We start from the raw sequence: 27,671 nt of genomic DNA, 5'->3' as shown, positions 1-27,671 counted from the left end.
GCTGGGGGGGGGGGAGTTCCCAGCCCCCTCCCTTACAGCCGGGGTATATCTCCGCCCCAGGCCCTATAGCTGGGGTGGGAGTTCCCAGCCTCTCCCCTATAGCTGAGGGGGGGTCCCGGCCCCTCCCCTATAGCCAGGTATATCTACGCCCCAGCCCCTACAGCCGGAGGAGGAGGATGGTCCCAGCCCCCCCAGCCTGCAGCCAGAGCCCGGCCGCGCCCCAGCCCCGCAGCCGGGGGGGGGGGGGGGGCGGCGGCCCAGTCCCTCCCCCGCAGCCGGCCGCCTCCGCGGGCCCCCCCGGCCCGACCCGGCCCGGCCGCCTCCCGGGGGAGGGCGCTCGGCGGGCCGCGCTCCGCCGCCAGCCAGCGCCATGTTCCGCGGCCGCGCGCCCTGCCCGCCGCCCGCCTGAGCTGCCCGGCGCGGCCGCCACGGCCGGTGAGTGCGGGCGGCCCCGGGCCCCGCGTAGGCCGCAAAGCCGCGGCCTCGATTTACCGGCGGGCGGCGAGCGGGGGCGCGCGGGCGGGCGGGCGGGCGGCGGGGGAAACTGAGGCACCGGGCGGATCCACCCCCCACCCGCCCCCCCCTTTCCAGCACCGGCCCTGTCCCCGCCGCCCCCGGGGCTCCGGCCCCCCCGGCAGCACAACCGCCCCGGGGCCTCGGAGCCCGGCGCCGCCTGCCGGGAGCGGGTCCCCGCCGGGCCCGCAGCATCCTCGCCGCCGCGGTTGGGGCCTGGCGGCGCCCGTGTCCGCGTGCCCTGGGGCGACTTTGGCTTCGCCGCTTCTTCTTTCAGGTCGGGCCTTGGCCAGCGCTGTGGCAGGAGGCCGCGCGGCGCCGGCGTGGCGTTGGCCTTGTTGGCCTTGTTGGCGGCGTTGGCGGCGTTGGCGCTGGGCAGGAAGCAGCTGGAGCTGCTCAGCCGCAAGGTGACTTCCTCGGGTGCCAGGATCCGGGCCGGCTCCGCTCCTCCAGCCGGGAGGTGTGGCTGGCTAGGCCGGGAAGCGGCGGCGGAGAGGAGCGCGGAGCAGTGGACGCAAGGGCTGAGCTCCTGCCGGTGAGTGCGCTGGGGCTTTGCGTGCCCGAGAAGTCATGTCACCCAGGGTCCCCCCTCGGCGACAGCCGCGCTTCGGGGTCTCCTCCAGGCTGTCGGGCTCTGCGTGGAGGTGCTGACTCAGGCACAGAGCAGCGGAAAGAGGAACAGGTTAGATCTCCCTTGAGGTTCTTTACTTCAGCTGCTTTTGCAGCTGGGCTGTGCGCTGCTTGGCTCCTGCGACCAACCGCGCAGGCTTCCCACAGCCTGCTTGCTAAGGGAGCTTTGTAAGCAAAAGCTAAAAATCTTCAAAGGTAGCAGCAATCATCTCTTTCTGTCTCTCGGGACACTCAAAATTAGAAACAACTTTTGAGAAGGTAGCTGCGAACGGCAGCGGTTACCGTCCTGTTGTAGCCACAGCGGTTCAGCCTTCCAGATGGGCTCAGTGTTAACCGCAGCCGTTGTGTAAGCTCTTGCAGAGAGTCAAGTGCACTCTCTTGGCTGGTTGGGCTGAAGGAGGGCTTGTTTGCTTTGGACGGAAGGACTGTCGTACTGGGAACAGGAGCGCTGGTCTGGGCTCTGCAAGGAAACCCCATGTGCCGGCTGTTCGTACTGAGAGCATGTACTGTGAGTATTGGTTGTCACCCAGCTGAGCACAAGGAGGAACAAGCCAGAGCCGATTCACTTCCTTCCCGCAGGAGAACTCAGGGGAGGGCAATGATTCCATGTTCCCGTCGTCTTACTCCCTTTGCGGAGCAAGTTTTGTAGGAGCGTGAAAGAAAGCAGTGGGGTTAGCTCTCAAGTTGTGGATGCTTCGTGCATCTGCCGTGCTCGGAGAAGGAGGAACGCTACCGGGGACTCCCTGGAGCAAGGTCACGTGCATGCTAGGACCTCTTCTGAGCTGGAGCCACCTGCTCTGCTGTCCTGCAGACATCCACTTCCCTTATCCTCTGCCAGAGCTAGATGGGCTGCAGCACAAGTGGTTTACACAAAGGGGACCAGGACGGGGGTGCTGGCTCTGCTTCCCTTCCTGAGGAAACATCAGTGAAGGCAGGGTGGAAATCCGTGTTGCAGAGCTTGGGCTGCACAGCTGAAAGGCTTTTTTCATAGTGTCCGTTGCTTGGGGCAGGGTACTGCTCTCCTTTTTACCTAACATAAAGCTGTAGTAATGGTGCTGTGGTCAGTGCTACCCTTGAAGCAGGATTTTACCCTCAGAATAATGTATAATTCCTGCTATGAGCTATGTTATATGCTTTTTATCTCTTTGCTCCATCTGAATTGGTGGGTTTTTTATTGCTGGGAAGCTATTGCTTATGGTTTTCATTTAAAGGGGTCCAATGCAGTTTGGCTGCGTAAATACTACAGCACGTATGGCTGGAAGGGACAACCTCCTGGTTTTGTAGGCAACTTCGTGTAATCCAGAGAGAAATTACTGAGATTCACTTTAAAAGTAGGTTCACCATTCCCACCGTTCCCCTTGGGAAGCTGTTCCAGAATCTCACCTTACTGCTAGGAAGAAACCTTACTCTTATTTCCAGCCTAAATATATTAATGTCTAGTTCCCCTTGTCTGCCAGTGAATGTCAGGAAATACGTGAATACATACAATTTGGGAGTCAATAAATTCTTTCTGCTTCACTTGCAGAACTTTCCTGAGAACCAAAAAAACAAAACCGGCTCGAAATGGAAACAAATGCTGTTAAGCGTAAAATGTAACTAATTAACCTGGACGCTGGATGTTTGACCTGCATTCTTTGTTTTAGTGTTTGCAGGAGTCATTAGTCACTCATGCAATGGCACTTCTTGTAAAAGTTGGAGAGGTGATCATTCAGGTCTTACACGCACACCTTTTACGGTGAATTTAGTAAGCCTCGTTGTGCAAGGAGGGAGCACCCAGGAGCCAATTACTGTTGACTTTTTAGATCGTCTCTGGGCAACTTAGTGGCAGCCGAGCTCTGGATTAAGGGCGTTAGGACCCGGATGCTGTCACTACGTAAGAGCCCTGTGTATCTTTTGCTCGAGGGACTCGGATCACATTGTTGTGTGTGTGCAGGAACTGGACTCTCTTGGGATCTTTTGTGCTTCTTCCTGATCAGCTGCAGTATACAATGAACTATTTCTCTGACTGTAACAGCTGTCTTGTTTTTTATTCCTGTTTGTAGCTTGGCTTCTTGGAGGAGAAAGGATGGCTCAGGAGACGAATCAAACCCAGGTGCCTCTGTTGTGTACCACAGGCTGTGGATTTTATGGCAGCCCTCGGACCAATGGGATGTGCTCCGTTTGCTATAAGGAATTTCTACAGAGGCAACAGAGCAGTGACCGGATAAGCCCCCCAGGTAGAGGATTTTTGTCCAAGAAATCTATCTTAGATGGATGCCTGGATGCAAACTATGTTAAGAAGCTAGGATAGAGCATGTGCAACCTGGTATTGTCCACCAGCAGATTTACTCCCTTCTGGAAGACTCAGGTCTTTGCCTTTTCATGTAGACCCCAAGCCTCTAAATCAAATACCTAAGCCTTGGGGCTCTTCCATTCCCTGTAAGGGGATATTCTTCCCAATCCCAGCTGTTTGTGAAGCACTGTCCCAGGCAGCACCTTCCAGTAAACTGTAAAACTTCACTTGCTCTAACAACGGCCCAGATCTTTAGCTATTGCCTGCTCCTTGAGCTGTGTGGTGGTTGCTGGAGACCATGACAAACCCTTCCAAACTAGTGAGATTTTGCTTGAGAAGAATTTGGCCCTTAGGGTTTGGATAATTTTCTCATCTTAACAGGGCTGACAAGCAAAAGCAATGAAATAAAAGGTTTGGGGGTTTTGCAGCTAAACATAGCCGACACATCACTGAGCTGAGAATCAGCTATGTACACAGAAAGGATGCTCTTTCCACCATTAGCAGGATTTTCTCTTGCTGAGAGTCTGCAGATGCCCCGTGCACAGACATTGAGAAATGCCTTCTAGAGATCTTCCATGGTTTTGCTCCTGAGCAAAGGAGCTTTGCTTGAATTGCCCACTCGAAATGTACGTTAGGAACACAGCTCTTCCTGACAAAGGATTAATCACAAAGGGTTTTTCTAAAGATCCTGACTTAGATCCCCAGCTGCCATAAAACAACATGTTTCTGTCGAAGCCACTGCTTTTCAGCAGCTGTGGATCTGGTCCTTATACCTTGGAGGAGTTGCAAAGTAGCACTGGATTCAAGGTAAGTTGGTACCTGCAGCACCTTTATTTATACTGATAGGAGAACATTTATGCTGATGTGGAGTTTGTTCTGTAATGCTGAGAAGGGGAGTCAAAGAACGACCGAGGTGTCAGGGTGACTGAAGTTAGATTTTTGCCAAATGTTTAAAACCACACAGTAATGGAAGGTGCTCAGCATGTAACTCTTGTGAGTAAACACTCGTCCATCAAAACCTAGGGAACTGGACAGACCTCCATAAATGAGGCCTTCAGTTCTCAGAAAAATGAGCAGCTGGTTTCAGAAGGATGTTCTGATCCTGATACAAAGAGTCGTTCCCGATCTAATGTAAGAATAGCTGCACTGGGGCATGTTAAGGTCTATCCAGCCTGATGTCTTGTCCCTGTAGTGGCCTACTGCACAAGTTCAAAGGGCACAGTGTAAGAACAGAGGAGTTGGGAGTGATCCCAGCGTGGGTGTGCCCTCCCAGCTTCTGGCAGGCAGCAGGAGGTTCAAGGCTGCTGAAAGTGCTCAGTTCTGCTTTCGCCATGGCTGTCAAGCAGCTGAGGAACTTGCTAACATTTCTGAGAGTTCACCAAGATTGTGATCTTGTTTCCTAGCAGCCAATGGTCCCAACAACAGCCCTGTGGCTTCAGACTCAATTGCAGGGCCGTGCGCAGAGGGAGACTCCACGCCTGAGGATGTGAAAGCCAGGTAGGGGCATAGTCTGTGGGTGGATTTAATGCCCTGGGACACAATGCCCTCGTCCTTTGTATGGCCGTGGAGTTCTGTAAAACAGGATGGGTCGGAGTTCACCTGATGAGTGACCCTGGTTTTAACTGGAGGCTTGAGATGTCCTTGCTTATGATGACTGCTGTGGGGAGTTAGGTACCAGAGGGTCAGCAGTAAATTAAAATCTGTAGTAAAATAAGTGGCATCCTGGTTCTCCTAAGCCAGTGCACCTTGTTGGTGTGCCGTTTCATTAGCTGTGTTAAACTGTTCAGCTTCAACCTAGTCCTAAGGTACAGCACCTGGTGATGATCCAGTCTGGAAGCTGCAAGAGCAGAATTGGAGACCCCAGTCATGTTTGTTAGGAAGGAAGATACTCTATTGAGCTCTACCGTTGCATTGCAGTCCTAATTCATAGCCGTTGCCCTGGCCCTGGACTTGCTTGCATGGGTCCTGTGCTATTGCTTTGGCTTTGAGATGTAACTGGGTAGAAGAGGAAGCTGAGATCATCACAAGTTCATTCCATTTATGTCTGTGGAGAACTTTGACCCCAAGTCTCAGGGGGAATTGGCCTGCTGTACTGCTGAGCTCCCTCTGAGTGTAATGAAATTAACCTTATGGGCTGAAGATCTCTCCCATATAACTGATCATCAAAAGAAAATACTTGTGCTTGCTCTGTGGTTTGTTTGTTCGTTGCAAATGCTCCCAGTGCTCAGACTCCTGTGACCCATCAGATGACGGCCATGAGCATATCCAGAGAAGAGGACAGCAATGAGACAGAAGGATTCGTTAAGACAGAAGAAGCCTCATCAGCATCTTCCTCGTCAGGTAGACCGATTGATTTGGCCTTTGTATGAGCCTAAATGACCCAAATGTAGCAAGTCTGGTTTGAGCAGTAAGTAGAATACTGGCCAGTAACTCTGGGGAAGAGTCGTTACCTACCAGCAACGAAGGTGCATCTAACAAGAGAGCTAAGGAGAAAACAGTTTGCCTGTTTCTGAAATAGGGAGGAGAGAAAATGCTCTGCCTGAGGGCAGGCCAATGGAGATTGCTCTGTGGGCTGAGAACTGAGTAGCTGCCAGCCCTCGACTATCTGGCAGCAGGATAATCTTCCATGACGCCTATCTTTGTTAATGGCAGAAAGCCCGGAGCATCCCACAGCCTGCAGCATGGCTGTTGTTGGCTGTGCGCTGCAGTACTGTGCCATCTCTCTCGAGGGATGAGTGGAGCTGGATCCAGCGTAGTCTCGGGAGAGGAGCTGGGACTCCCAAGCTCCGTCTGTGACAGTGCCGAGTGGCTTGCGTGGCGGCTGCTGGCCCGCCTGGTGTCCTGTGGGATCTGAGGCGTACCTGCCCCTTGGAGGGAGGCGTTGACATCATCATTTTGTTTGCAAAGTGGATCCCGTGAAGTGACAGAGGAGTACAGGTGTTGTTGCCCAGCAGGGCACGTCCTCCAGTTGATCGGTTGCAGGGTGAGACTTGGTGTTGCAGTGGAGTTGTAACCAAGTGACACTGTGCGTTGGAGACCCCCTCTCCTAGTTGTAACTCAGTTTGCTTGTGTACAAACCTAAAAAACCAGGGTGGTTAATTGCTAAAGAGCAGGCTTCAGTCACTGACTTGACTGTGAGGTTGGGGTTTGGTAACCACTTGCCTGCGAGCCCAGGAGACAACTTACAACAGGCAGGTGGGAGCGACTGTCTGGTGAAAGAGAGACTTGCAAGAGCCTGCTGCTCTCTTCTGATTGCCTGGGGGTTTTCTAGAAAGTTGTTCAGGGTCAGATCCACAAAGCTGTTTCTACATCTGACTTTTAGTCTCCGTAGCCTGATTTTCAGAGCGGTGTGCATTGCAGGTGTGTATCTTCTGGCAGTTGGGGCCCCTTTCTCCTGTTGACTTCTCTAACCTGCTAAGCATCCGTGACCTTTAACAATCTGGCTTTTGGAGCTCAGTTTTCCTTCTGGTAGATTAGAGACAGCGATGAGTATCTGCGTAAAGCATTCTGAGACCTACATATGAGGAACACTTACATAAGAGTCAACAAAAATAATTACTAGTACCTTCTTATAAGGGGCTAACTTTACAAAGATTAACTCCAGGCTCAGATGTGCAATTGAGTTGCTGTACAGCAGCCAAGCTGTAGTGACTATCCAGATGCATGCTTAACCGCTGACAAGCGCCAGGTAATTCTACTTAGCGTCACGTTACCTTACGTATGCCGTAGTTAAACCTTACTAACTCCTTGGTTTTTCTGAGCCTTGCACTTAGGGAATTGAAACAGAGAATGTGAGGCTGTGCGAGGTGTAGATCTCTATCTGTGGAACAAGACAAATCTCATACCTTGGTGTGATATGTTCAGGTTGTTAACGTTGGGGGCTAGGACGGTGTGCTGCTATGTGCACATGCAGGTGTCTGGCATGGACTCAGAATCAGTAGGGCCTCAAGCAGCTATTGGAATAAAACTAATATGTTGCTTAACTTATCAAGAAGGATAACAAAGCTCTTGTCTCTGTTTCAGGTACCCTCCTTGAAATATCCCAGAACACAGCCGAGGACAAGATGGCTTCAGAAAAAATGAAGCAGAAGAAGAACCGCTGCTTCACTTGCCGGAAGAAGATAGGGTTAACTGGTAAGATCCTAACTGTGGTGAAAATTGCCTGCAGCCTAAGTAGTTTGGTTTCGTAGCCCTGCAAACAGATTGCCTTGTGTTGTGATACTACCTGGATTCACGGGGTTGGCATGGGTCAGTGTTTGGAGGCACCCCTCCAAAGAATACCTTGCTTCTGCAAGAAATGCTGCTCCGGCGAGGTGGGAGGTGAAACTCTGATCTTCGAACAGTCCTGCCCGAGGCAGTAACACGGGGAATTTGATGCTCATCATCAGTTTCCCTGCCAGCCCTTGTATTCAAAATTGCAGCGCTGGACGGAGCAGTGCCTCTTGGGTTACTTCTGCTGCTTGGCAAAAGGTGTTTGTAGAAGCGAAGGCAACAAAGAACACGCTGTTGAGCTAATTCTGCTCCTGTTGAAGTCAGTGGTAAAACTTTCATAATAGTGGTGTGAACTAAGTTAGACCAAAACTGAAAATCCCACTCCAAGGCTCGTTCCATTTGTTAAAGTTGCTTGACTTCTGCCATTAACTTTGTGAGAGCAGGATCGGACTCTCAGTGTTGAGCCTGTAGCGCTGAAGAGTGAGAGGTGATGAGGCACTATGTCAGGTGACTGGTGTCAACGAGAAAAGTGGCCCTGGAAAGGAAGTTCATGAAGCAGTTAACCTGGCTCTGTTTTGTTAATAAAAACATCATCCCCCTATATTGACTCTGGCGTTTAGTTTTTCCCTGGAAAAAGTTAACCCTAGAGCTGTGCAGGTCACACTGTTCTAGCAGAGCGCTCTCCTCTTTAGCCTACTTAGCGCATTCAGCAGCCAGCAATTGCACATGTGTTTCTGTTTCATCTGTATAAGCTTTTTTGGCAGAGTGCGGCCCACAAGGTTTGTCCAGCACGGCGCTGTGCAGACCAAGCTTGCCTGGAGATTTTAGGGCACTGTTATAGAGTAAATGCAGGTGGATAAGCCTGGAATGGCAGGGAAGGCAGGGTACTCGGCACCCGGCCTTCGGCCCTGTAGGCAGGACTGTTTTCTTTGGGTGCTTCTTAAGAGCTTAAAGCGAAAAATCTCCTCTTTAGGAATCAACTTGCAAACAGCTCCCATGACTTCAGAGCATTTAGGATAAGCTGCCTTTTCCCAGATGGGTAAATTGGCACCTCACAGCAATGTGTTCGCAGCCTTTACAGCCTGTAGATGTTATAGGAAAGAGCATGATCTGCTGCGGGTGAGATGGAGAGCCAATCTGCGATCCTGCAGCAAATCCCTTTCCTTCTCCGTGTCTCAGTTTCCCCGGGTTTTGTGATAATGGTCGCACTTAACAGCATCGTTTCCAAGGGAAGTGATTAAATTATGCATTTCTGAGGCCCTAGAAGCTTGAAAGTGATACTAATGAGGTGAAGGTTTTGCTGCCTGCCGCCTTATTGCTGCTTGGTCAACTTTCTAATCGCTGCTGTCGTGATGCCTCAGGAGCCAGGCTGGCTTGGAGGGCTTAGCTCCAGCTCGGGCTACCTGCTTGCTGCTGCCAGAACCTGGGGAGCCTGGTCTGGGTTAGAAATCTCTTGCTCTGTCGTCTCCAGCGATCGCATGTCCTTATCTCTAGGGAATGTGGAGAACAGCTGCTCTCTTGAGCTTTTCCCACTGCCGTGACAGCTGGGCCTGCTGCAGAGAACGCGCGCACTCGTGACAGTTTCCCTGAGAGCAGCTAAGCCAGAAGAAACCTAAGAGCTACCCCAAATCTTCCCCCCTACTCAAAGACGCACTTCCACCCATCCCGGCCAGCGGGCTCCTCTCACTAGTCTGATCTTCTCTCTCTGAGTTAGTGGGGTTTCATGGCTCTGCCACCTTCCCGTGCTGCTGGACAGAGATTAACGTGGCTTCATCTCTTTGCCGTTCTTCCCTTAGGCTTCGACTGCCGCTGTGGGAACCTGTTCTGTGCCGTTCACCGGTACTCAGACATGCACGCTTGCCCGTACGACTATAAGGCAGAAGCAGCAGAGAAGATCCGTAAGGAGAACCCCATCATCGTAGCTGAGAAGATCCAAAAGTTGTGAAGGAGGCTGAGCAGCTAGAACTACAGCCACGTGGCCTGGTGCTCTTCCCCTTCCTCCCAGCCTTCCTCCTCTTCCTCCCAACCCCATCAGTGGCCTGATGGAGTCTCCAGCAGCAGACATGAATCTACATACGGAGATTGGAGGGTCCTCACACCTCTTTGGCAGAGACTTGGGGTTCCTTCTCTCCCTTCCTGTCTGTCCTACAGCTGCTGCTCAGTTGATCCATTTTTGACCAACTTCCAAAAGGAAAAGGGATTGTCACTGCTCCACCCGCCGCCAGTGCTAAGACCTTTGGACTTGTCTTCCGGCAGGGCGGTTTGCACAGCGTGGGCGCAGGGCTCCACCAGGCAGCCTGTCCGTTCAGCCTGCGGCTCCGAGTTCTGCGCACCTCCCGGGACTAGCAGCTAGCGTCCGCGAGCTGTCTCCATACTTTGTTCCCTCTGCCCCGTTGTCCGTTTGTGGCGGACGTAGAAACGGGAGCTGAGGAGTCCCGGCGGCAAGTCTACCCTCTGCTCCGCTTGAGGTGTCCGATCTCGGATGCAGGAAGGAGGATTCGGTCATTTTAACGCCCCAAATACCCCCCCGCTTCCCTTTGAGAAGCTGTTGGTGAAGCAGTTGGATCATTGAGCAGCAGAGTACTGACGCAGTAAAGTGACTTTGTGGCTCGCGGCAGCGCAGACACGCTCCAGCCACGAGTCAGAACCTTTCAGCAAGTACCACTCCGTGCCTCCTGCCTCTCGGAGCCGGCCTGCGGGGCCTGCTCCTTCCAAGGACTTGGCTGGCCTGAGGGACACCCTTGCCCCAGCCTTCTGCGGGCTCCGAACGCTCCTCCCTCACCCCCTACAGAACTGCTGGCCCCTTCCCGAGCGAGGCTGGGTGCAACACGGCTCTGACAGCCTCTTCTCTCCCCTTAACTCTACCTTCTGCCTTATGATCCTTTCTGATCAGGGTTGTGCACAAGGCTTAGACCATCTAACCTTTCCTGCACCCGTGCGAGTCTTGCAGAGCCGTCTCCTCCGCTGCAGACCTTGCTGATATTCAGTGAGAGTCCTTCTTTCCTGTGAGCGTGTTTACTCTGAAAGCTCACTCAACCGCCTTGCCCTCCCGCCTCGCTGCTCATCCCTGCGGGAAGAGAGGCAGGGCCAGGTCCCCGGGGGACGTGGAAGTCTCCGAAAGGCACACGGAGGGCCCTGGGAAACACCGAAAGGTGCCTGGAGGGCTCTGGGGCTGTCCAGAAGGAAAACGGAGGAGTCTGGCGCTCACCGAAAGGCACACCGAGGCTCCTGGGGTGCCCTGAAAGCCAAATGGGGGGCTCTGGGGTGCAAAAAAGGTGCATAGAGGGTCTGGGGCTCTTCTATCTCGCTCCCAACCCTAAGCCTAGCTTCTGGTCATGGGCCGAGCCTTGGAGAAACCTTGGGAAAAACCTTCTAGCAGCCCCTTGGCAGTCCCACACCAGCAGGAGCTCTAGGCTTCAGGTCTCGCCTAACCTTTGACATTGGCCTCGGCTGAGCCCCAAAAAGGTCTCGGGGAGAAACCTTTTCGCAGGGCTTGGGTCTCCCCCTCCGCCACCCCCCGGGACTGCGTTGGCCACTGCTTTTCCTGGAGCACTTTTTTTCCAGGCTGTTTATCCTGGGATGCTGCAAAGCCGAGAGCCGGGCCAGCGAGGCTGCGATGGCTCCGTCTCACAAGTGAAGAAATCCAGATGGGTCCCAGGAGGAAACAGCAGCCTCTGCCCCACTTTTAGCCATCCCACGTGTTTTCAGCGTTTCCTTCCATATCAACTCGTATCCCGGCTGCAGAGAGCTGTTAAATGCACCGGGCCAAACCATGAGCTGGTGGAAATGGGTGCAAAAAGTTTGCAGACTCGTGGGGAAGGGATGGGGAAGCAACTCGCTGCTGCGGATGGGACGGGAGAGCCTGGATGCCGAAAGGCAGCCAGCTGCTCCTCTTTCGCTTTTATTTTTCTTAGGATGAAACCAGATCTGTAAATATTAATATATTCTAGTTTGCTTGGATGCTGTGGATGGTTCTTTACGTGCATGGATGATTCCTGGACTGGTGCCGGCCTTCAGGGCATGGATAAGGGGGATTTTCTGCCCTAAATGCCCCTCTCGTTCCCTCACTCGCTGCAAGCGCTCCCAGTTTCCTCCTCAAACCGCAAAGCCCCGCTCAAACCCTGCGCAGCCAGGCGAACCCAGGCGTCCTGGCTGCACCTTGCTTTGGCCATGGCATGCTCCGTGCCTCAGTTTCCCCACTGCTATTAGGGGAACCTTGGGGGTGAGCTGGCCCGGAGGTGACTCGTCCCCCTGTGTCCTGCAGGGTCCCCACGCTGCAGCCCCTGGCACGCAGCAAACAAGGGTGACGGCTGCAGGGAAGCAACTGTGCAGCCTTGGGCACATGCCAGCCCTGCAGGGAGGAACGCCGCAGCCCTGCAGCGTGCACGGCCTGCGAGTGGCAGGGGAGCGGGGGGACTGCGGCCTTGCAGCACGCCCTGCCTGTGAGGTGGGGAGGGGGTGCATCGCAGCCCCCCGGCAGCATGCACAGCCTGTAAAGGAGGGGCAAGGGGTGCATTGCAGGGCAGGGAGGGGATGCGCTGCAGCCCCCTGAGGAGCATGCAGGGTCTGCACGGGCAGGGAGGGGGTGCAGTGCAGCCCCGGGAACATGCAGGGTCTGCAAGGGCAGGGAGGGGGTGCAGTGCAGCCCCGGGAGCACGCAGGGTCTGCAAGGGCAGGGAGCGGGTGCATCGCAGCCCCGGGAGCACGCAGGGTCTGCAAGGGCAGGGAGGGGGTGCAGTGCAGCCCCGGGAGCACGCAGGGTCTGCAAGGGCAGGGAGGGGGTGCAGTGCAGCCCCGGGAGCACGCAGGGTCTGCAAGGGCAGGGAGGGGGTGCAGTGCAGCCCCGGGAGCACGCAGGGTCTGCAAGGGCAGGGAGGGGGTGCAGTGCAGCCCCGGGAGCACGCAGGGTCTGCAAGGGCAGGGAGGGGGTGCAGTGCAGCCCCGGGAGCACGCAGGGTCTGCAAGGGCAGGGAGCGGGTGCATCGCAGCCCCGGGAGCACGCAGGGTCTGCAAGGGCAGGGAGGGGGTGCAGTGCAGCCCCGGGAGCACGCAGGGTCTGCAAGGGCAGGGAGCGGGTGCAGTGCAGCCCCGGGAGCATGCAGGGTCTGCAAGGGCAGGGAGCGGGTGCAGTGCAGCCCCGGGAGCATGCAGGGTCTGCAAGGGCAGGGAGGGGGTGCAGTGCAGCCCCGGGAGCATGCAGGGTCTGCAAGGGAGGGAGCGGGTGCAGTGCAGCCCCGGGAGCATGCAGGGTCTGCAAGGCGGGGGCACCGGCGCCCCGGAAGCATGCAAGACCGGCGGGCGGGGGAACGGCGGCACTGCAGCCCCGGGAGCACGCAGGGCGCGGGGGAGGGTGCATCGCAGCCCCGGGCGCACGCACGGCGCGGAGCCGGTGCACCGCCACCCCCGGCCGCGCGCGCAACCGGGAGCCGGGAGCCGGGAGCCGGGAGCCGGGAACCGGGGAGGGGCGGGGCGGGGCGGGGCGCGCGGGGGGCGGGGCGGGGCGGGGGCGTCACTTCCCGCGCGCGGCGGCGGGGCGGGGCCGGGGCGCGCAGCAGCAGGAGCAGCGCCGCCGCCGCCGCCGCCACCATGCAGGGCCGCCCCCGCCTCGGCGGCCCGCAGCGGCCGCCCGCCCCGCAGCGATCCCCGAGCGGGGGCCGAGCCCGGCACGGCCGGCGCCGAGCCCAGCCGCCAGCCCGCGCCGCCGCCGCCGCCGCCGCAGCATGTCCAGGTGGGGGGGGGCGGCTGGCCGGGGGGGGGAGGGGGATGTGTGGGGCTGGGGTCGGGGGGGGGGCTGGACACACCGGTGCTGCGGGGTGTGGGGGGGGCTGGGGGTGCCGGGGGGGGGGCTGGAGCCACGCTCTGTGCGTGGGGCTGGGGTCAGGGTGCGTGTGGGGCTGGGCACCCGCATCGGTGGGGCCGGGGGGGGGGGGGAGTCTCTGTGGGGTCAGTCTGTGGGTGTGTGGTGTGGGGAGGGGGGTCTGGACCCGCGCTCTGCTTGTGGGTCTGGGTCAGTGTGCGAGGGGGGCTGGCCACCCCCATCGGTGGGGTGCGTGGGGCTGGACACGCCTGTCGGTGGGGTGCGTGGGGCTGGGGGGGGGGTCTCGGAGGGGGGGGTCTCTGTGTGGTGCTGGGCTCTGTGCGTGTGTGTACGGACACACGCAATGGGGTGAGTGGGGAGGGGGCTAGACACAACCTGGCCTGCCCGTGGGTCTGTGCGTGTGCGAGGGGCTGGGGGGGAGGACCGGCTGCGCGGCGTGGGGCTGGACCCCCGGCTGGGGGGGTCACTGGGGGGCTGGAGGCAGCGGGCTCGGCATCCTGTGCGCACAGACCTGGCCCCACGCGCGGTGGGGGGGGGGGAGGGGGGTTCCTGTTCAGTGCGTGTCCCTAAAACGGTGCCAGGCGGTTGCCGGGTTGCGTGCGTGACACGCGGTGTGCGCACGCCGCAGCGCTGCCTACAGCCCTGTGCTCCCACGTACGTGTCCGGGCACCGTACGTGTCTCTGCAGGCAGGTGTGGGCCCGGCCTGCCAGCCGTCGCCTGTCGTGGGCAGCGGAGCGCGCACGCGGCTGTGCGGCCGCCTGTACCCCCTGCCTCGTTGGCGTGAGGAGCCGGTTCGCCCGGGAGCATCCCGGGGTTGGCGTGTCCGGGATGCGTCCCCACGGGCTCTGGGTCACACCAGCCACCGTGGCCTGTTGCTGGCCTGAAGGAAACCCGAATTCAGCCCCGAAGAAGGGGGAGTGCGGCCAGGCCGGGGCACGTGTGTGTCCAGGAGCAGGGGGCAAATCCATTTATTTGGGAGAGAAATATTTCCATGCATGCCTTCCCCTTCAGGCTGGACGGGCAGGCCTCTCTCTCCCTCCACCCTTTCCTCTTCTTTTCCAGCCCTTCGGAAGCAGATGGAGTGAATTCCTCGGGGTGTGGGCTGGTTTGACATTCCTCAGCAGCGAGTCTGTGCCCAAACTTGCCGAAAATAGTTGCTTCCCCCCCCCCTTTCCCCCCCCGGCCCCTTGCTTTTTTTGGGGGCAGGGGGTCTGCGTTCCAGCTGCGAGCGCGTGCGGCAAGCCCCTGCCAGATTTGGGGAGAAGGGGGGGGGGACCGTCGGGGGGCCGTGTCCTTTGTAGCACCGACCGCGTGGGAGTGCGCGTGCCTGCGAGGAGTCCTGCGCCCGCCGTCCTCGCTTCCCCGGCGTGGGCCCGCGCGCGAGCGCCGCCAGCCTCCGCGGGGGTTGCGGGGTGTGATTTTTGGGGGGGGGGGGAGCGCGTGCGTGGGTGCGCGTGCCTGGGAAGTGCTGTACGGAGCCGGGGAGTGGTTTTCTGCATGGGGGAGCGCGCGGGGGTGCGTGTGTGGGCTCCGCGTGAACGGTGTGGTTTTGAGCGGCGGGTGCGTGTTTGGAGGGGGGGGGGAAGGTGCTGCGCCCCTCTGCCTCGGAGGGGGACGTGCTACATGGGGTCGTGGGCCGCGTTTTGCTGGCGGAAGGAGCAACGAACCGCGCGGTTTGGGGGAGCGGGGACGTGCCGCGCGCTGGGGCCGGCCTGCGTTTGGGCAGGGCGCGTTCATCCCCGCTCCGCGAGCGGGGCCGGGCCGTGCGTGGCGCCTGCGGCGCGCTCTGATGTCACGCCCGTCACACAGGCCGTGATTGTGGTGCGGGCACCTGGCGAACTTCGGGGGGAGCCCCTGAAGCCCCCTCACTGTTTGTCCGACCTTTTGGTTGCAGGCCGCTGTTAGTGGACAGACGGACGGCAGCCGCCACGGTCCGCCGGAGACTGCTGGCTGCCCCGTTCCGTTGGCAACCGTGACGAGGGCGGGCGGAGGACGGGGGCTCTCCCGGGCTGTCGCTGGTCCCTGACTGTCCGATTTGGATCTTTGCTCGCTCCGGGCGCAGCTCGGTTTGGTGCTGAAGCCGCCGTCATGAACGGGCTGTCGGTCAGCCAACTCTGCTGCCTCTTCTGCTGCCCTCCCTGTCCCAGCCGTATTGCGGCCAAACTGGCCTTCCTGCCCCCGGAGCCCACGTACGCCATGGTCCCCGAGCCCGAGTCCGTGGGCAGCACCAGCACCAGCTCCCTGCGAGGAGGTGCCGTGGGACGGTGGAAGCTGCATTTGACGGACCGGGCGGATTTCCAGTACACCCAGCGGGAGTTGGACAACATCGAGGTGTTCGTCACCAAGAGCAGCCGAGGGAACCGCGTCGGCTGCATGTACGTCCGCTGCGTGCCAGGCGCCAGGTGAGTCACGGGTGGATGTGCCAGCCTGGCACCGCCGTGGGTTTGGTGCCAGCTGCCGGGGACGCTGTGCTAAGCCCCAGCCCCTGGGCCCAGCGCCATCCTGCCCCCTCCTCCACTTCAGCTGATTGCCACCTCCCTGCCCTGGCCTGACCCTGCGCTAAATCCGGTGCCTTGCTGAAGGAGCCGGCCCCATCCTGGGGATTTAGAGGCATCCCGCGGCGCGGTCGAGCGCCGACTGTAGGGCCTGGCTGTCAGAACCTGTTTGGCTTGTGGCTGGAGTTGGGAATGGGGTTAAACAGGGGGAGGGAGGAAGTCAAGGCGAAGCCGAAGACTAGGGGCCTGTCCCCCCCTCCCCGCTGGGTGCCGAGTTCCTGCGGGACCTGCTGCCGATGTGCCGAGCTTGGATTGTCTGGTCCCTCCCGTGCTGCTGATACCTGGACGGGGGACTGCGGCCCCTCCAGGTGCTGGGGCTCTGCAGCAGCAACCTAGAGTCCATGAAGCCAAGGAGAAAAGCCCGTGACCCTTGGTGTGAACCATGTTTGCACGTTTTGGCTGAATTGGCTTGATTTCTCGAGGAGCAGCGTGATGGGAGTGAAAACCGGGAGGGATTTAGGCACAGCCTGCTGTAGATCACCCCCCAGGCGTGATGACCAGAAAACGGGAAGAACTTGATTTGCAGTTGGCCTATTGTGGAGGGAATCACGGGTATTTAACCAGTGTCCTGAACCCTCTGCACCTGGCAAGCAGCGATCTATGACGGCTGAACAGCAGCCCCTGCGTCTGCTCAGCACCGGCTGGGCGGTAGCTGCAGGGCCACGCTGTGGCTGTTGGTTCTGTGCCATCGCAGCGGCCTCCAGGACCTGTGCTGAGTTTGGTGTCCCATGGCACTGAGCTTTGTGCCTGAGGGTCTTGAGCTGGCTCTTTCCTAGGGGAACACATCTCCCTTTAGGAAGGAGAGTGGGATGCTTTGCCCAGAGCCTCCAGGAATTTGTGGCAGCTTCCTAGGATCTGCTGGGACAGCTGGAGAGGGGTAGCCGGGGTGTGGGACGGAGACCCCCTCGCGGCTGTCGGTGGCCGGGCCGGGCATGAGGAGGTGGCGTGGGGACGTGAGGGTACTCGGCAGCTGCTCCCGAAGCCGGTGGCACAGCTGGGAGGCTCCACGCGGCTGCCCTTGGCACCGCGGCCTAAATACGTTCCTTCGCGCTGGGGGCCTGGGGCAGGCGTCTCGGGAGCAAAGCGAGCCCGGGCTGGGCCGGCGATTAGTTGGGTGTCCTTGTGGCGTCAGCAGAGTCGCAGCCACCTTCGGGAGGCTGAGGTGTGGCGAGAGGTCACATTGGAGCTACTTCTGCTGGCTTTAATTTTCCAAAGCTTTCCTGGCTGACCGCAAGCACAGGTGTCCTCCCATCTCCTGGAGCAAACGGGTCCCCCAAGGGTGAAGGCAGAGATCTCCCCGTGGGGCGATACAATCGTGTTGCAGCCCAGAAGCGGCGCCCGTTTGGGTATCTCCCCTCTGCTTGCCGTGGGCTCTGAGGCCGCTGGGCAGAGTCGGGACGGGCGGACGAGGTGGGACCGTTACCTCGCAGGGGGTTGGAGAGCTGTGTTACGGGAGGCAACCACAGGCTGCCTGACAGGAACATCTGCTCCGGCCCCCACGCGTGTGTCGCGGGTCCCTGGAGAGAGGAGAGCGGCGACGGGATTGCTCTGTGTGCACATCCGCCGGCCTGCAGCCCCGCAGCTGCGAGGCTCGGTGCTGGCCCCGCTCCCAGTCTGCCCACGGAAGCGGTGGTTTACACACAAGCTGCAGGGCTGGAAAGAAGGGCCTGGCCTGGGGGAGATGGAGCTCTCCCAAGCCCTGGGGCATCGAATCCCACTTGCCTGTCCTTCCTGCTCCGGGAAGTGCCTCCTTCATGGCAGTGTTGTCTGTCCAGCAGGGCCTTTTAACAGCCAGTGGCTTTCCCAGCACGTGGGCGTCCAGGACCCCTCTGGGATCCATCCAGGTGCCTCCTCGACCTGCATTTTGTGGGGTTTCCTCAATGTGTCCTTGCCCCTGGCCTCCTTCCCTGCCCCTTTCCTCCTCCCAACTCAGCTACATCTGTTTTCATGGGGGAGGTTTTTGTGGGTGCTGGTGACCCAGAGCAAAGCCCCCACCGGTGCTCTAGGGTTGGGGTGGAGGCCTCCACACATGGGCTTGAATGGTGAAAATGCCTGGTTTCTGGGGCTTTCCAAGCCCTCCGTCAACACAATTTAGCTCAGTTTAAAGTATTTTTAGCTTTCAGCTCCTAGATGAAGGGCTTGGATTCCCACAAGCGCTCTGGCTGTTGGCATGGTGGAGGATGCAAAGCAAAACTGGAGTTTGTTGCTTTTGATTTATCAAAAGGCTGGAGAGAAGCCTTCGATAACCGCTTTTGGGACGCCCTGTCCTCGCCCCACTTTCCTCCCTGCTCTCACCCCCGAGCCTGGCAGCAGCATCCAGGTACCTTGTCCCCCCACGGTGCCCCCTTGGGCTACCTCCGGCCAGCTCCCGGCAATCACGAGGGAGTTACTGTAAGAAATGGAGGCACGTAGTCACCTGGTTGAGCCGTGGCCACTGGCCAACACCATGGCGTCTGGGCTGGGCCATCTGACCTCTCTGCAGACATCTCACAGGGGCTCAGCAGGGAGTGGGTCCTGTTCCCTTCCTCTGGCAAAAGGGAGCGACGCTTTCATCAGAGTGTTATTCATGTTAATTTTTATGATTAACATTGTTTTTTCCCCTTATGGTGGAAATTTCTTGTCTTGCCGTTCCCACAATTCACTTTGCTCCCAATGTCTGGCGTCTTGCCAGAGACAGGAGAGCGAAAAATTCACTGTCAGAATTTTTACTGAAAATCCCCATTGGGCAAATGGCCCCGAATCCGAAGCTTTCTACCAAAAATAGACTCAAAAACTTAAACAGAATAATCCTGTCTTTCGGCTGCCTCTGTTTCCGCTGGTAGCGAGCTCCTGACTTTGATAATCGTGGGGTGGCCAGGCTTCCCGAGGGAGGACCCTGCGTAGCTCCCCTCGAGCAGGGTTTCCTGTTAGCCATCCTCTGCCGTGAGAGAGGCGAGGGTTGGTCCCCGGGAGAGGAAAAAGTCGGGATCTGTTAGAGGAGTCAAGCAGAGGGGAGCAGGGAGCGTTTTCTGGCCAGCGGATGACACTTGGGTGGGTGTCAGGGGGAGAATTCATGCAGTGAGGGTGGTTTGGACACCTCTGGGGCTGGACCAGGGTGTTGCAAGGACCTTCTTTGGTGGCTAGAGGTGTGTTGGCCCTTTGTGTGCTGGATTTGGCTTTCAGTCTCCGAAGAGGACATCCCGGGCTGCCTCTGCCCTGCCATCCTGTCCAGGGACTCATCCTGCCCCAACTGGCCTGGTCTAGCCCTGCCTGGGCACGTCGGGTCCCTGAGCCGCGCGTTGCTCGCCCCAGCTTGCTCCTCAGGGCTGGGCAGCAACGTGATGCCTTGGCAGAGTCCTCGATTAACCCCCCCATCCCATGCGCGTCTCTCCCCTGCAGGTTCACGGTGCTCTTCTCCCACGGCAACGCCGTGGACCTGGGGCAGATGAGCAGCTTCTACATAGGGCTGGGCACGCGCATCAACTGCAACATCTTCTCCTACGACTACTCGGGCTATGGCGTGAGCACGGGCAAGCCCTCGGAGAAGAACCTCTACTCCGACATCGACGCCGCTTGGCAGGCGCTGCGCACGCGGTGAGCCGGGCGCCGGGCTGGGGAGGGCAGGACGGAGCGGGAGCCGTCGCGCCGCCCGGGCGGGCGGAGGCGAGGGGCGGCAAGGGGCTGGCTTGAGAAGCAGCGCGGGTCAGCAGCTGGATCTCCGGCCCCGGGAGACATGGGTGTAGCACGCAGCGCCTGTTTGCACGCCGCGTCTCCAGCACGTATGTCCAACGTCCTTGGAGCGCGCGTGGGTGGCGCGCCGTGGCTGTCTGTCACTAAGGTGTCCCGTGTGGAGGTGCGCGGTGTGTTTGCGCTGCGTGTGCGATTGCTCTCGGTCCTTGCGGCTCTGCCCGGGCCCCTCTGGGAGCTGGGTGAGCCCCCGCGGGCGCCTTAGGAGCGGAGAGCCGTGGGGGAAGGGAAGCCGTGCACGCCCGCCGCCAGGAAAACCCTGGAAAACAGGAAATCTCCCAGAGAGGGGCTGGGGCCGCTTGTAACAGGAAGGGGTGGCCGGAAAGCCCCGGAGGACTCGGAGGGGACCGGCAGGCATGGGGATGCTGGGTGGGGGAGAGCTGGCCGCCCCGGCGAGAGCTGCTGGGGGGGCAGGGGGGGACACGGCCCTGCTCTGGGTCGTGGCTCAAGCCCTGGGAGGACACGTGTCCCCAGGCAGCCCGTGGCGCCGGTGAGGCTTTCTGCAGGCCTGACGCAAAGGGGATCTGCTCGGGTCAAGGACCTGGATGGGGCTGTGTCTGGGCTGGGGCGTTCAACCTGCCAGGCCTAGGGGACGTGGTGGTCCCCAACACCGGCACGAGTGTGGGTGGCCCCCCTCTTGCCCAGGCTCGTGCCTGCTGCGAGCGATGGGCCCTGCCTCCTCTGCCCTGCGCCGAGCCGTGTCCAGCTCGCAGCACGTCCTGGTAACCAGCGTCCGCCCCGCGAGGCTCCTGCTAGCCCTGGTGGGAACGAGCCCCCTCCATCTCCTCCGACGCAGTTTCGTCAGGTCGGCGCGGTGTTTGAGGGAGCCGTGGGCAGGGCTTAATTAGCCCTAATTGCTCCAGCATTAGCAGGCAAGTCAGGATCCGGGGCAACTAGTTTGGGCCCAGCTTTGAGCGATGCCGCAGCCCCATCCCTGTACAGCTCGGTGCCAGAGTTTGGACCTGTCTGACCCAACCACCCACCCGCGCGGCTCATTCTCCGCGGCACGCCGTGGCCAGAGCAGGGTAACACTGCTACCCAGTGCTTGGGCACTGACCTGCCCTCTTGTCTCTTCTTCCAGGTACGGGATCAGTCCGGAGAACATCATTTTGTATGGACAGAGCATCGGCACGGTGCCCACTGTGGATTTGGCCTCCCGCTATGAGTGCGCGGCTATTGTGCTCCACTCCCCGCTCACCTCTGGCATGAGAGTCGCCTTCCCTGAGACCAAGAAGACCTACTGCTTCGATGCCTTCCCCAAGTGAGTGGCCTGGGAAAAGGGGATGGGGACGAGGTCAACTCTGGAGGGGCAGAGCCCAGACCAGCTCAGTCTGAGCCCCCAGTCCTGGCAGGGGGCTGCAACAACGGGTTATGGCGAAAAATGGGACCCCGTGGACCTATTTCCCATGGCAGGCCTGAACATGCCCATCGGGATCCTCCTGCTTAGCACTTGGTCCCCTCTGGGGGATCAACAACCTTCCCCAGGGTCACCATGCCCTGTCCCGAGGGTCACGTCGTGTCTGCACCCCACATCCCCTGGTGGCATTGCTTCCTGGCCATCTGGTCCCAACACCTTTGCCTGTCGACTTCAGGGCTGTCCAAGTGGCCCCGTGTTGGATATCACAAGTCCAGATGGTCCCTGGGCCCTCTCTCTCTCTCCCAGGGGCAGTTTCTTAGGCTTTTGTCCCCTCTGGGGTGGCAGAGACAGTGCCTCCAGGTGGCGGCATGGAAGGGGGACGTGGGATGAGCTCTTGCTTTGCCTTTCCCCTGCAGCCAGGCCGGCGGGGCCTGAGGGCTGGTCCTTGAGCCGGAAGCCGTGGCTGGGAGTCACCAGCCCACGCTCCGCATCCAGATGGCCTCGCTTGGCCTTTGTATCCCGGGGCCTTTGGGGCCGGCCTGAGAACAGACATGTTTTTGCTCCTTAAAGCCAAGCATGCTTGATCCCAATGCGGGGAGAGCCCGGCCTCGTGCTGTCCTGGAGCGGTTTCCATTGGCCCCTGCCGAGGTCCCGCGGGCCTGTTGTCACTGCTGTCTGGTCCTCATCTGTCACGTGGCGGGGGGGGATGTCCTGGAGCTCAGCCTTGGCAGAAGCTCCTTCTGTCCTTGGGCTGTGCTGTGCTCAAAGGGCATCTCCTGATCCCTTTTCCTGAGGGGACGTTTTGGTGTGGGAGAGGAGGAATAGGGTTGCCTCGACCTTTGTATTTACCCCCTGTCTCATCTCTTCCCCACCCACCTTGTTGGCAGCATCGAGAAGATCTCCAAAATCACCTCGCCCGTCCTCATCATCCATGGCACGGAAGACGAAGTCATCGACTTCTCCCATGGCCTGGCACTGTTCGAACGCTGCCCCAAGGCCGTGGAGCCGCTGTGGGTGGACGGGGCCGGGCACAATGACATTGAACTCTACAGCCAGTACCTCGAGCGCCTTCGGAAATTCATCTCCCAGGAGCTGGCCAGCCAACGCAACTGAGCCCCGGGGAGGGGGCGGGAAGGGGGAGGGAAGGGGGTTCCCTGCACGGTTCTGTCCTCTCCCCTCTCGCGCACACGCTCCCTGCTGCCGGAGGCGGAATGAGTTTGTACGGCCTCGTCTCCAGCCCAGGCTGACGGCTTCAGGAGAGGTGAGGTTGCCCTTCGCTGGACAGTGCGTTTTCTCTTTGATACGAGCACAGCTCTCCTGCTCCGCGTCAGCCCTGCTTTCCACCGGACCCGGACACTGCTTGGACCACCGACCGGGCTGGCAAGACGGCAGTTCCCTCCTTTCCCCTGCAGCAGGGAAGAGAAAGACATGAGCCCTCTCTCTTGACGGTCAGTCCTGGGCTTTGGACACGTCCTCGTCCCCTCTCCGGAAAAAACAACGAGCCCCTGAATTCATCCTGGCTGCTCTGCTGGTCTGACTATAGCAATAAGGCGACTGGAGAGGGACTGGGCTGGGGGGCAGCGGCCGGCTGGGGGTCTTGTCCCCCTCCCCAGCCATCGCTGCATGGCGTCTGCCCCCACTGTGGGACGGAGGAGGTGGCGGTCGCTGCTTGGGATGAAGCTTTCCTGGCATGGGGGCCGGTGGCGATGGGATGCTCAGCGTTTGCCCCGGCACAGAACGGGGGTGTCCCGAGGGGGAGCTTGGGGGCAGGCGGAGAAGGTGCCAGCTCCTGCCTCCCTGCCCCACATCCGCTCCGGCCCTGCTCTGCCTCCTCAGCGGACTCCCTGTATTCAGGTCACTCCCTTGACGGCTCCCTCGTACCTTCGGCTCTCGTGGTTCGTTTGGGAAACGGGACGAGGAAACCGGGCAGCGAATAAAGAGCTGAGATTTAACGTTTTGCCCGCGTGCGCACTTTCACTGGGGTGCCCAGCCTGGGGGCCGGACCCCAGCCCCGTAAGGGATCCGGCCGATTCCTCGGCTGAAGAGCGCTTGGCCGGACCCGGGGCGGTTGTTGTCGCGGGGCTGCTGCGCGTGCTGGCTGCGGGGACGGGTGGGGACGTCCCGCAGTGCCCTTCCCTGGGCGCCCGGGGTATTTTGCACACCGTGAAGGTAAAGCGCTCCGGGGTTGTGCTTTGCAGGTCAGTGCCCGCTTTGCAATCGCTCCGGGATGAGCTGTTGAAAATCTCTCTGCCTGTTCCTGTGTCTCGGGGATCCCTCGCCATCTGAAGCAGCATTTTGCTCAGCCAGGCACCCTGCAAAGCACCTTTTCCCAGCACCATCTGGATAAGTCCCAGGAGGGCCATGAGTTGGACCCCTGGGGACCCTCGCTGGGCCCGTCGGGCTCCCAGACACGGGCCAGCGGCTCCGTTTCCCTCTCTGCACCCGTGTCACCTGTGTGTCCCCTCCTCCCCGCTGGTTCGCCATGGCGGTGTGAGGCCCTGCGGCCCAAACGGGGTCACGGGAGGAGCGATAATCTCCTTAGGCCGCGCTCAGGGGCCTCAGCCGTGTGTCCCCGACTGCTGCCGTGGGCTGGAGATGGGGACAGCCCTCTCACGGGGACCGTCGCTCCCTTCTCCTGCCTCGCCGCTGTGAACCAAACCCTTGGTGGATGCCCGGCCCTGCTCCCCTCCGGCCCCCCGACAGCACCGCTGGCTCCGATTAGCCGGGCCGGAACAGCCTGCAGCTCCCTAATCCCAACATAGAGACATTTTGTTTGCAGCGAATGTATTTTTATCCTCTTACTGCCGCCTGTTTCCTGTTTAACGGCAGATCCTTTGGAGAGGCGCCGTGTCGCTGGCGGGAGACCTCGGGCCCGACGGCCGGGCTCGGGGCTACTGACTATTTATTGCACCTCTGGAAAACCTAAAGGCGAGAAGGTTCAGCCTGATTCCCAAAATACAGCCCCGCGAGGCACCCGCCTAAGGTACCCGGAGGCAGCACAGCTGGCGAAGGGCTTCCCTTCCCCGGACCCGGCCGTGTTCGGCCGCATTGGCGGCTGCCGGCAACAGGGCCTGCGTGTGCGTCCGGCCCTTGGGAATGCAAAGTAGGAAGTAAATTGGGTCGAATGAAAGGGAAAAAGAGAAAGAGGAGCAATAATGTGTATGAGCTGCACAAGCCCCCAAAAAGCACAAGCTGGAGCAGCCCAGGCTCCCAGGCACAGTACAGCCCTGGGCCACCAGCGGGGACAGGAGCTGCTGACTCTGTCCCAGGCCGCGAACCACGTTGGGGGGATTTCTGTCCCCACCACCGGTACCACGGTTTGGGAGAACCAGGAGGAGCCAGGGAAGGAAATGGGCTGCGTTAGATGGGGTTTGATGACGGGGGACATAGCTGTACTTCAGAGCGGGGACTCGGCAGGGATCTCGGCAGGGTGTGAAGGAAGAAGAAAGAGCCAAAACGTCCCCGAATTTGGGGCAAGGCAAATTCACAGGCAGAGCATAAAAGGGGTGATAGGGCAAATGTCCCCGTGGGCTTGTTTTGAAGCCCCAGCTCCGGTGAGCAGGGGAACGTGGGGCTCCGCAAACGGCTCCTGCTCCTGCCGCTGCCGAGTCGCAGGCTCACGGCTCGGGAAATGCCGGGCTGAGTGTGTGCATGCGTGTGCACGTGTGTGCATGTGTGTGCATGTGTGTGCGTGTGTGCGTAAAGCCTGTGGAAGGGGATGTGCCGGGCGTCTCGGGGCACGAGCTGCAGGATCCTGCAGAGGGAAGGACAAGATGCTCCCCGGGACGAGCTCCCCGGGGGTTTTGCTGCTCCTTGGCAGAGGCGCGATGCTGCTCCCGGGTGCCCCCGGGGTGCAGGCACAGGCGAGCGGAGCAGCGGGATCCCGCGTGTCCCGCCAGCCTGGGGCGGGTGATGCTGTGGGCAGGCGCCGGTGCCGGGGCGATGCAGCCGGGCTCTGCTCGTGCATCGCCACTGCCGGAGCTCCCCGAGGCTTCGCGGGTGCCCTGGCCGCCCGGCACCCGCCCGACCGGAGAGGCACCCAACTCGTGCCGGTGCCGGGCTCCCCATGGGCTGTCCGGGAGCATCACCGCAGGGCCGGGGCTGACCGAGGGCCTGGCCAAGAGGGGTTTAACTCGCTTTTGGGTTAGCAAGGGGCATAAATGAGCCTTTTGATGGCTGGGGCTTGCGTGCCACAGTCATGAGACCCCGTTCACAGGCCGAGCTCAGTCATGGGACGCAGGAAACCGAATTAAAGCGCCTTAAGGAGCTTTTTTTCCGAGCTCTGCTCTGCTTTTCACGTGCTTGTCATATGACCAAAGAAGGTATAAAAGGGTGAGGGGAAGGAGGCCAGCCCAGGGGAGAGGGGAAGGAGCCAGAGGCATGATGCCGGGGTGACGGGCTCCGCGCTGCGCTTGCCCGGGATGGAGGGAAGGAGGAAGGCAAGGAAGAGGTGCGGATCCCCTGCCAGCATCGCCCGGCTCTGCCCCGCTAGGTGAGTAAGGCAGCACCCGGGGGCTGGCAGGGGCCGGGGCAGGATCCGGGCCGTGGTGCTGGCGGAGCAGTCGGGTGTTTCGTGGACCCCCTGGGTCCCGTCCTGTGCTGTGCACCCGCCGCGCGGCCTTTTCAGCGCCGTTCTCATCCCCTCCCGTTTGCACCCGCACAAACACACAGTGATGTATAACCCCCCCCCCTCCAAAAGCCAGTGCGGGCCATGCGTGCACCCCCCACTTGCACTCTTGGGCCCCCTCCAAGGCCCCAACTGCCCCCAGCACCCAGGACCGGCAGCTCGAGCCGGGGACGTCCCCTGGGGCTGTATTTCCCCCTGGGATGGTGCAATGCTGCTGGCGGGATCCCCCAGCTCCTGCCTGCTCCTGCCCCTGCTTTTCTCCCCTCCCGGCTCATTCCTCCCCTCTGTCCCCAGGATTCTCTCCAGGATTCGCTCCACCGCCCGGATTCGAGGAGCGAGGGCCCCGGCGCCGAGCCCCGGCCCCCGTGAGCTTCCCTTTGTCATCCTATGCCTGAGCGATGCCTGGAGGCTGGGACGGCGAAGGGAAGCCCACGGCCGGGCCAGACCCGCAGGGAGGATGCCGCCACCTCGACGGCGCCGCCACAACGTCTCCCCGGCTCTGGGATGAGGCTGGGGATGAGGTTCCGGGGGGCCGGAGCACCCTGGAGTACAGGGGCTGGCCGGGATGGGTGGCAAGATGGGGGAGGCTGGAGCTGGGCTGGGGGTAGAATTAGTAATTCGTGGTAATTTGCAGCGCGAGGAGCTTTCAGAGTAAGCAAAATATGAGTCGCAGCCTGATTTTTTTTTATTTTTGGATGTTTTCCCCCTGAAAAACGTCGTAACATTCACACTGCTGCTGCAAAGAGGATTATCACAGGGTGGGAAACGGGGCTTCATTAAAAAAAATTAAGAGGGTTTAATGGGGAGAATGATCCTGTGGGGCACAAGCAGAGAAATCGGGCTGGCCCCGGTCCCGTGGCCTCCCTCCCCGGGCTGCGTTCGTTTGCCCCATGGATTTGGGGACGGTTGGTGTGTGTGTGTGCGCGCGCGTGTGTGTGTGCGTGTCACTTCGACCCTCGCGTGCCTCAGTTTCCCCCACTGCACCAGGGGCGAACCGGGGCCGCGAGGCCTCCTCGGGGCGGGGGGAGCCCGGAGCCGCGGCCGGGAGGGGGCGTGGCCGATACAGGGGGCGTGGCCGATGCAGGGGGCGGGGACAGGGGCGGGGGCGACCCAGGTCTGGGCGTGGCCTCAGAGACGGGGCGAGTCCGATGCGGGAGGGGCGTGGCCGGTTCGGGGGCGTGGCCGGTTCGGGGGCGTGGCCGGGCGGGCCCGTTCCATGCGGCGCGGTGGGGCGGCGGCGGCGTGGGGCTGTGCCGGGGCCGCCCGGCGCTACCGCTGCCCTTTCGCCGGCTGCGGCAAAGTTTACGGCGAGTCCTCGCACCTGAGGGCGCCCCTGCGGACGCACCCAGGTGAGGCTGCCGGGTACTGGGGCTCCGGGCCGCCCCTTCCCCCGCGCCCGCTGCCGCCGGGGGGGCGGGTTGAGCCCCCCCTCCACGCGTGGGCGGCCCCACGGGGGACGGTGACCGGGGAGCAGGGTCTGGGTTTCGGGGGGAGGCGGGCGCTGGGCTGCACCGCTAAGTTCCCCAGAGCGGGGCAGCCCCCCCTCCCCCCGGGGCTCCGTCCCCCTCGATTCCCGGGCGCTGGTGGCAGCGGAGCGGCGCCGGGGCATCCCGCGGTGGCCGTGGCATCGGCACGGTTTGTGCCCTGCCCGGGTCAGGCTGGGAGGCTGCAAATGCCTCGGTGTAGAGGGAATTTAACCACCGTGGAGACGCTGGAATTTCTTCCGCTGCCAAACCGGTCCGGGTGCGGACTGGTGTCGCCCCGGCCACGCCGTACCCACGCTCCCGTCCGTCCGCCCGCAGCGCGGCAGAAGGCGGCTCGGCCCCGGCTCTCTGGGCTTGCAGAGGGGCCGTGAGCCCTGTCCCTTGCTTGCCGCGGGGTCTCCCCGGGTGTCGCCTTCCCCACGCCCCGGCGATGGGGTGTGATCCTGCCCGGCGCTCTGGGCACCCCCTGGGATGAA

At 60.5% G+C, this 27,671-nt stretch overlaps 2 protein-coding genes across 6 annotated transcripts; both read left to right on the top strand.

The window, feature by feature from the left end:
* The first annotated feature begins 365 nt into the window (after positions 1-365).
* On the top strand, positions 366-11,587 carry LOC106491275 (AN1-type zinc finger protein 5-like). Of its 4 annotated transcripts, none has more exons than XM_067312855.1 (7): positions 366-435; positions 791-1,048; positions 3,186-3,359; positions 4,822-4,912; positions 5,637-5,755; positions 7,439-7,549; positions 9,424-11,587. In XM_067312855.1, the coding sequence occupies exons 3-7, from the start codon at positions 3,209-3,211 to the stop codon at positions 9,570-9,572; spliced, it is 621 nt and encodes a 206-aa protein (XP_067168956.1). In that variant the 5' UTR covers positions 366-435; positions 791-1,048; positions 3,186-3,208; the 3' UTR covers positions 9,573-11,587. The 4 variants fall into 4 exon arrangements, with proteins under 4 accessions (XP_067168956.1, XP_067168954.1, XP_067168957.1 ...); XM_067312853.1 differs by having other exon boundaries at positions 4,819-4,912; XM_067312856.1 differs by having other exon boundaries at positions 372-435; positions 3,158-3,359; positions 4,819-4,912.
* Positions 11,588-13,327: 1,740 nt separating this feature from the next.
* On the top strand, positions 13,328-23,036 carry ABHD17A (abhydrolase domain containing 17A, depalmitoylase). Of its 2 annotated transcripts, XM_067312795.1 has the most exons (5): positions 13,328-13,355; positions 15,341-15,848; positions 19,380-19,574; positions 20,809-20,988; positions 21,972-23,036. In XM_067312795.1, the coding sequence occupies exons 2-5, from the start codon at positions 15,535-15,537 to the stop codon at positions 22,195-22,197; spliced, it is 915 nt and encodes a 304-aa protein (XP_067168896.1). In that variant the 5' UTR covers positions 13,328-13,355; positions 15,341-15,534; the 3' UTR covers positions 22,198-23,036. The 2 variants fall into 2 exon arrangements, with proteins under 2 accessions (XP_067168896.1, XP_013815222.2); XM_013959768.2 differs by lacking the exon at positions 13,328-13,355 and having other exon boundaries at positions 15,260-15,848.
* Positions 23,037-27,671: the final 4,635 nt, after the last annotated feature.

The sequence above is a fragment of the Apteryx mantelli genome, chromosome 30 (assembly GCF_036417845.1).
Source record: "Apteryx mantelli isolate bAptMan1 chromosome 30, bAptMan1.hap1, whole genome shotgun sequence".
NCBI lineage: Eukaryota > Metazoa > Chordata > Aves > Apterygiformes > Apterygidae > Apteryx > Apteryx mantelli.
The sequence above is the reverse complement of the archived record's forward strand: the minus strand, read 5'-3'. Positions and strand labels throughout refer to the sequence as shown.

Bases quoted from the DNA above. Each gene is read 5' to 3' on its own strand.
- LOC106491275 (XM_067312853.1), top strand. From the start codon at position 3,209: ATGGCTCAGGAGACGAATCAAACCCAGGTGCCTCTGTTGTGTACCACA. The intron at 3,360-4,818 runs GTAGAGGATTTT...CTTGTTTCCTAG, and splicing joins TGACCGGATAAGCCCCCCAG to CAGCCAATGGTCCCAACAAC. The intron at 7,550-9,423 runs GTAAGATCCTAA...TTCTTCCCTTAG, and splicing joins GAAGAAGATAGGGTTAACTG to GCTTCGACTGCCGCTGTGGG.
- ABHD17A (XM_067312795.1), top strand. From the start codon at position 15,535: ATGAACGGGCTGTCGGTCAGCCAACTCTGCTGCCTCTTCTGCTGCCCT. The intron at 15,849-19,379 runs GTGAGTCACGGG...TCTCCCCTGCAG, and splicing joins CGCTGCGTGCCAGGCGCCAG to GTTCACGGTGCTCTTCTCCC. The intron at 20,989-21,971 runs GTGAGTGGCCTG...CCTTGTTGGCAG, and splicing joins TGCTTCGATGCCTTCCCCAA to CATCGAGAAGATCTCCAAAA.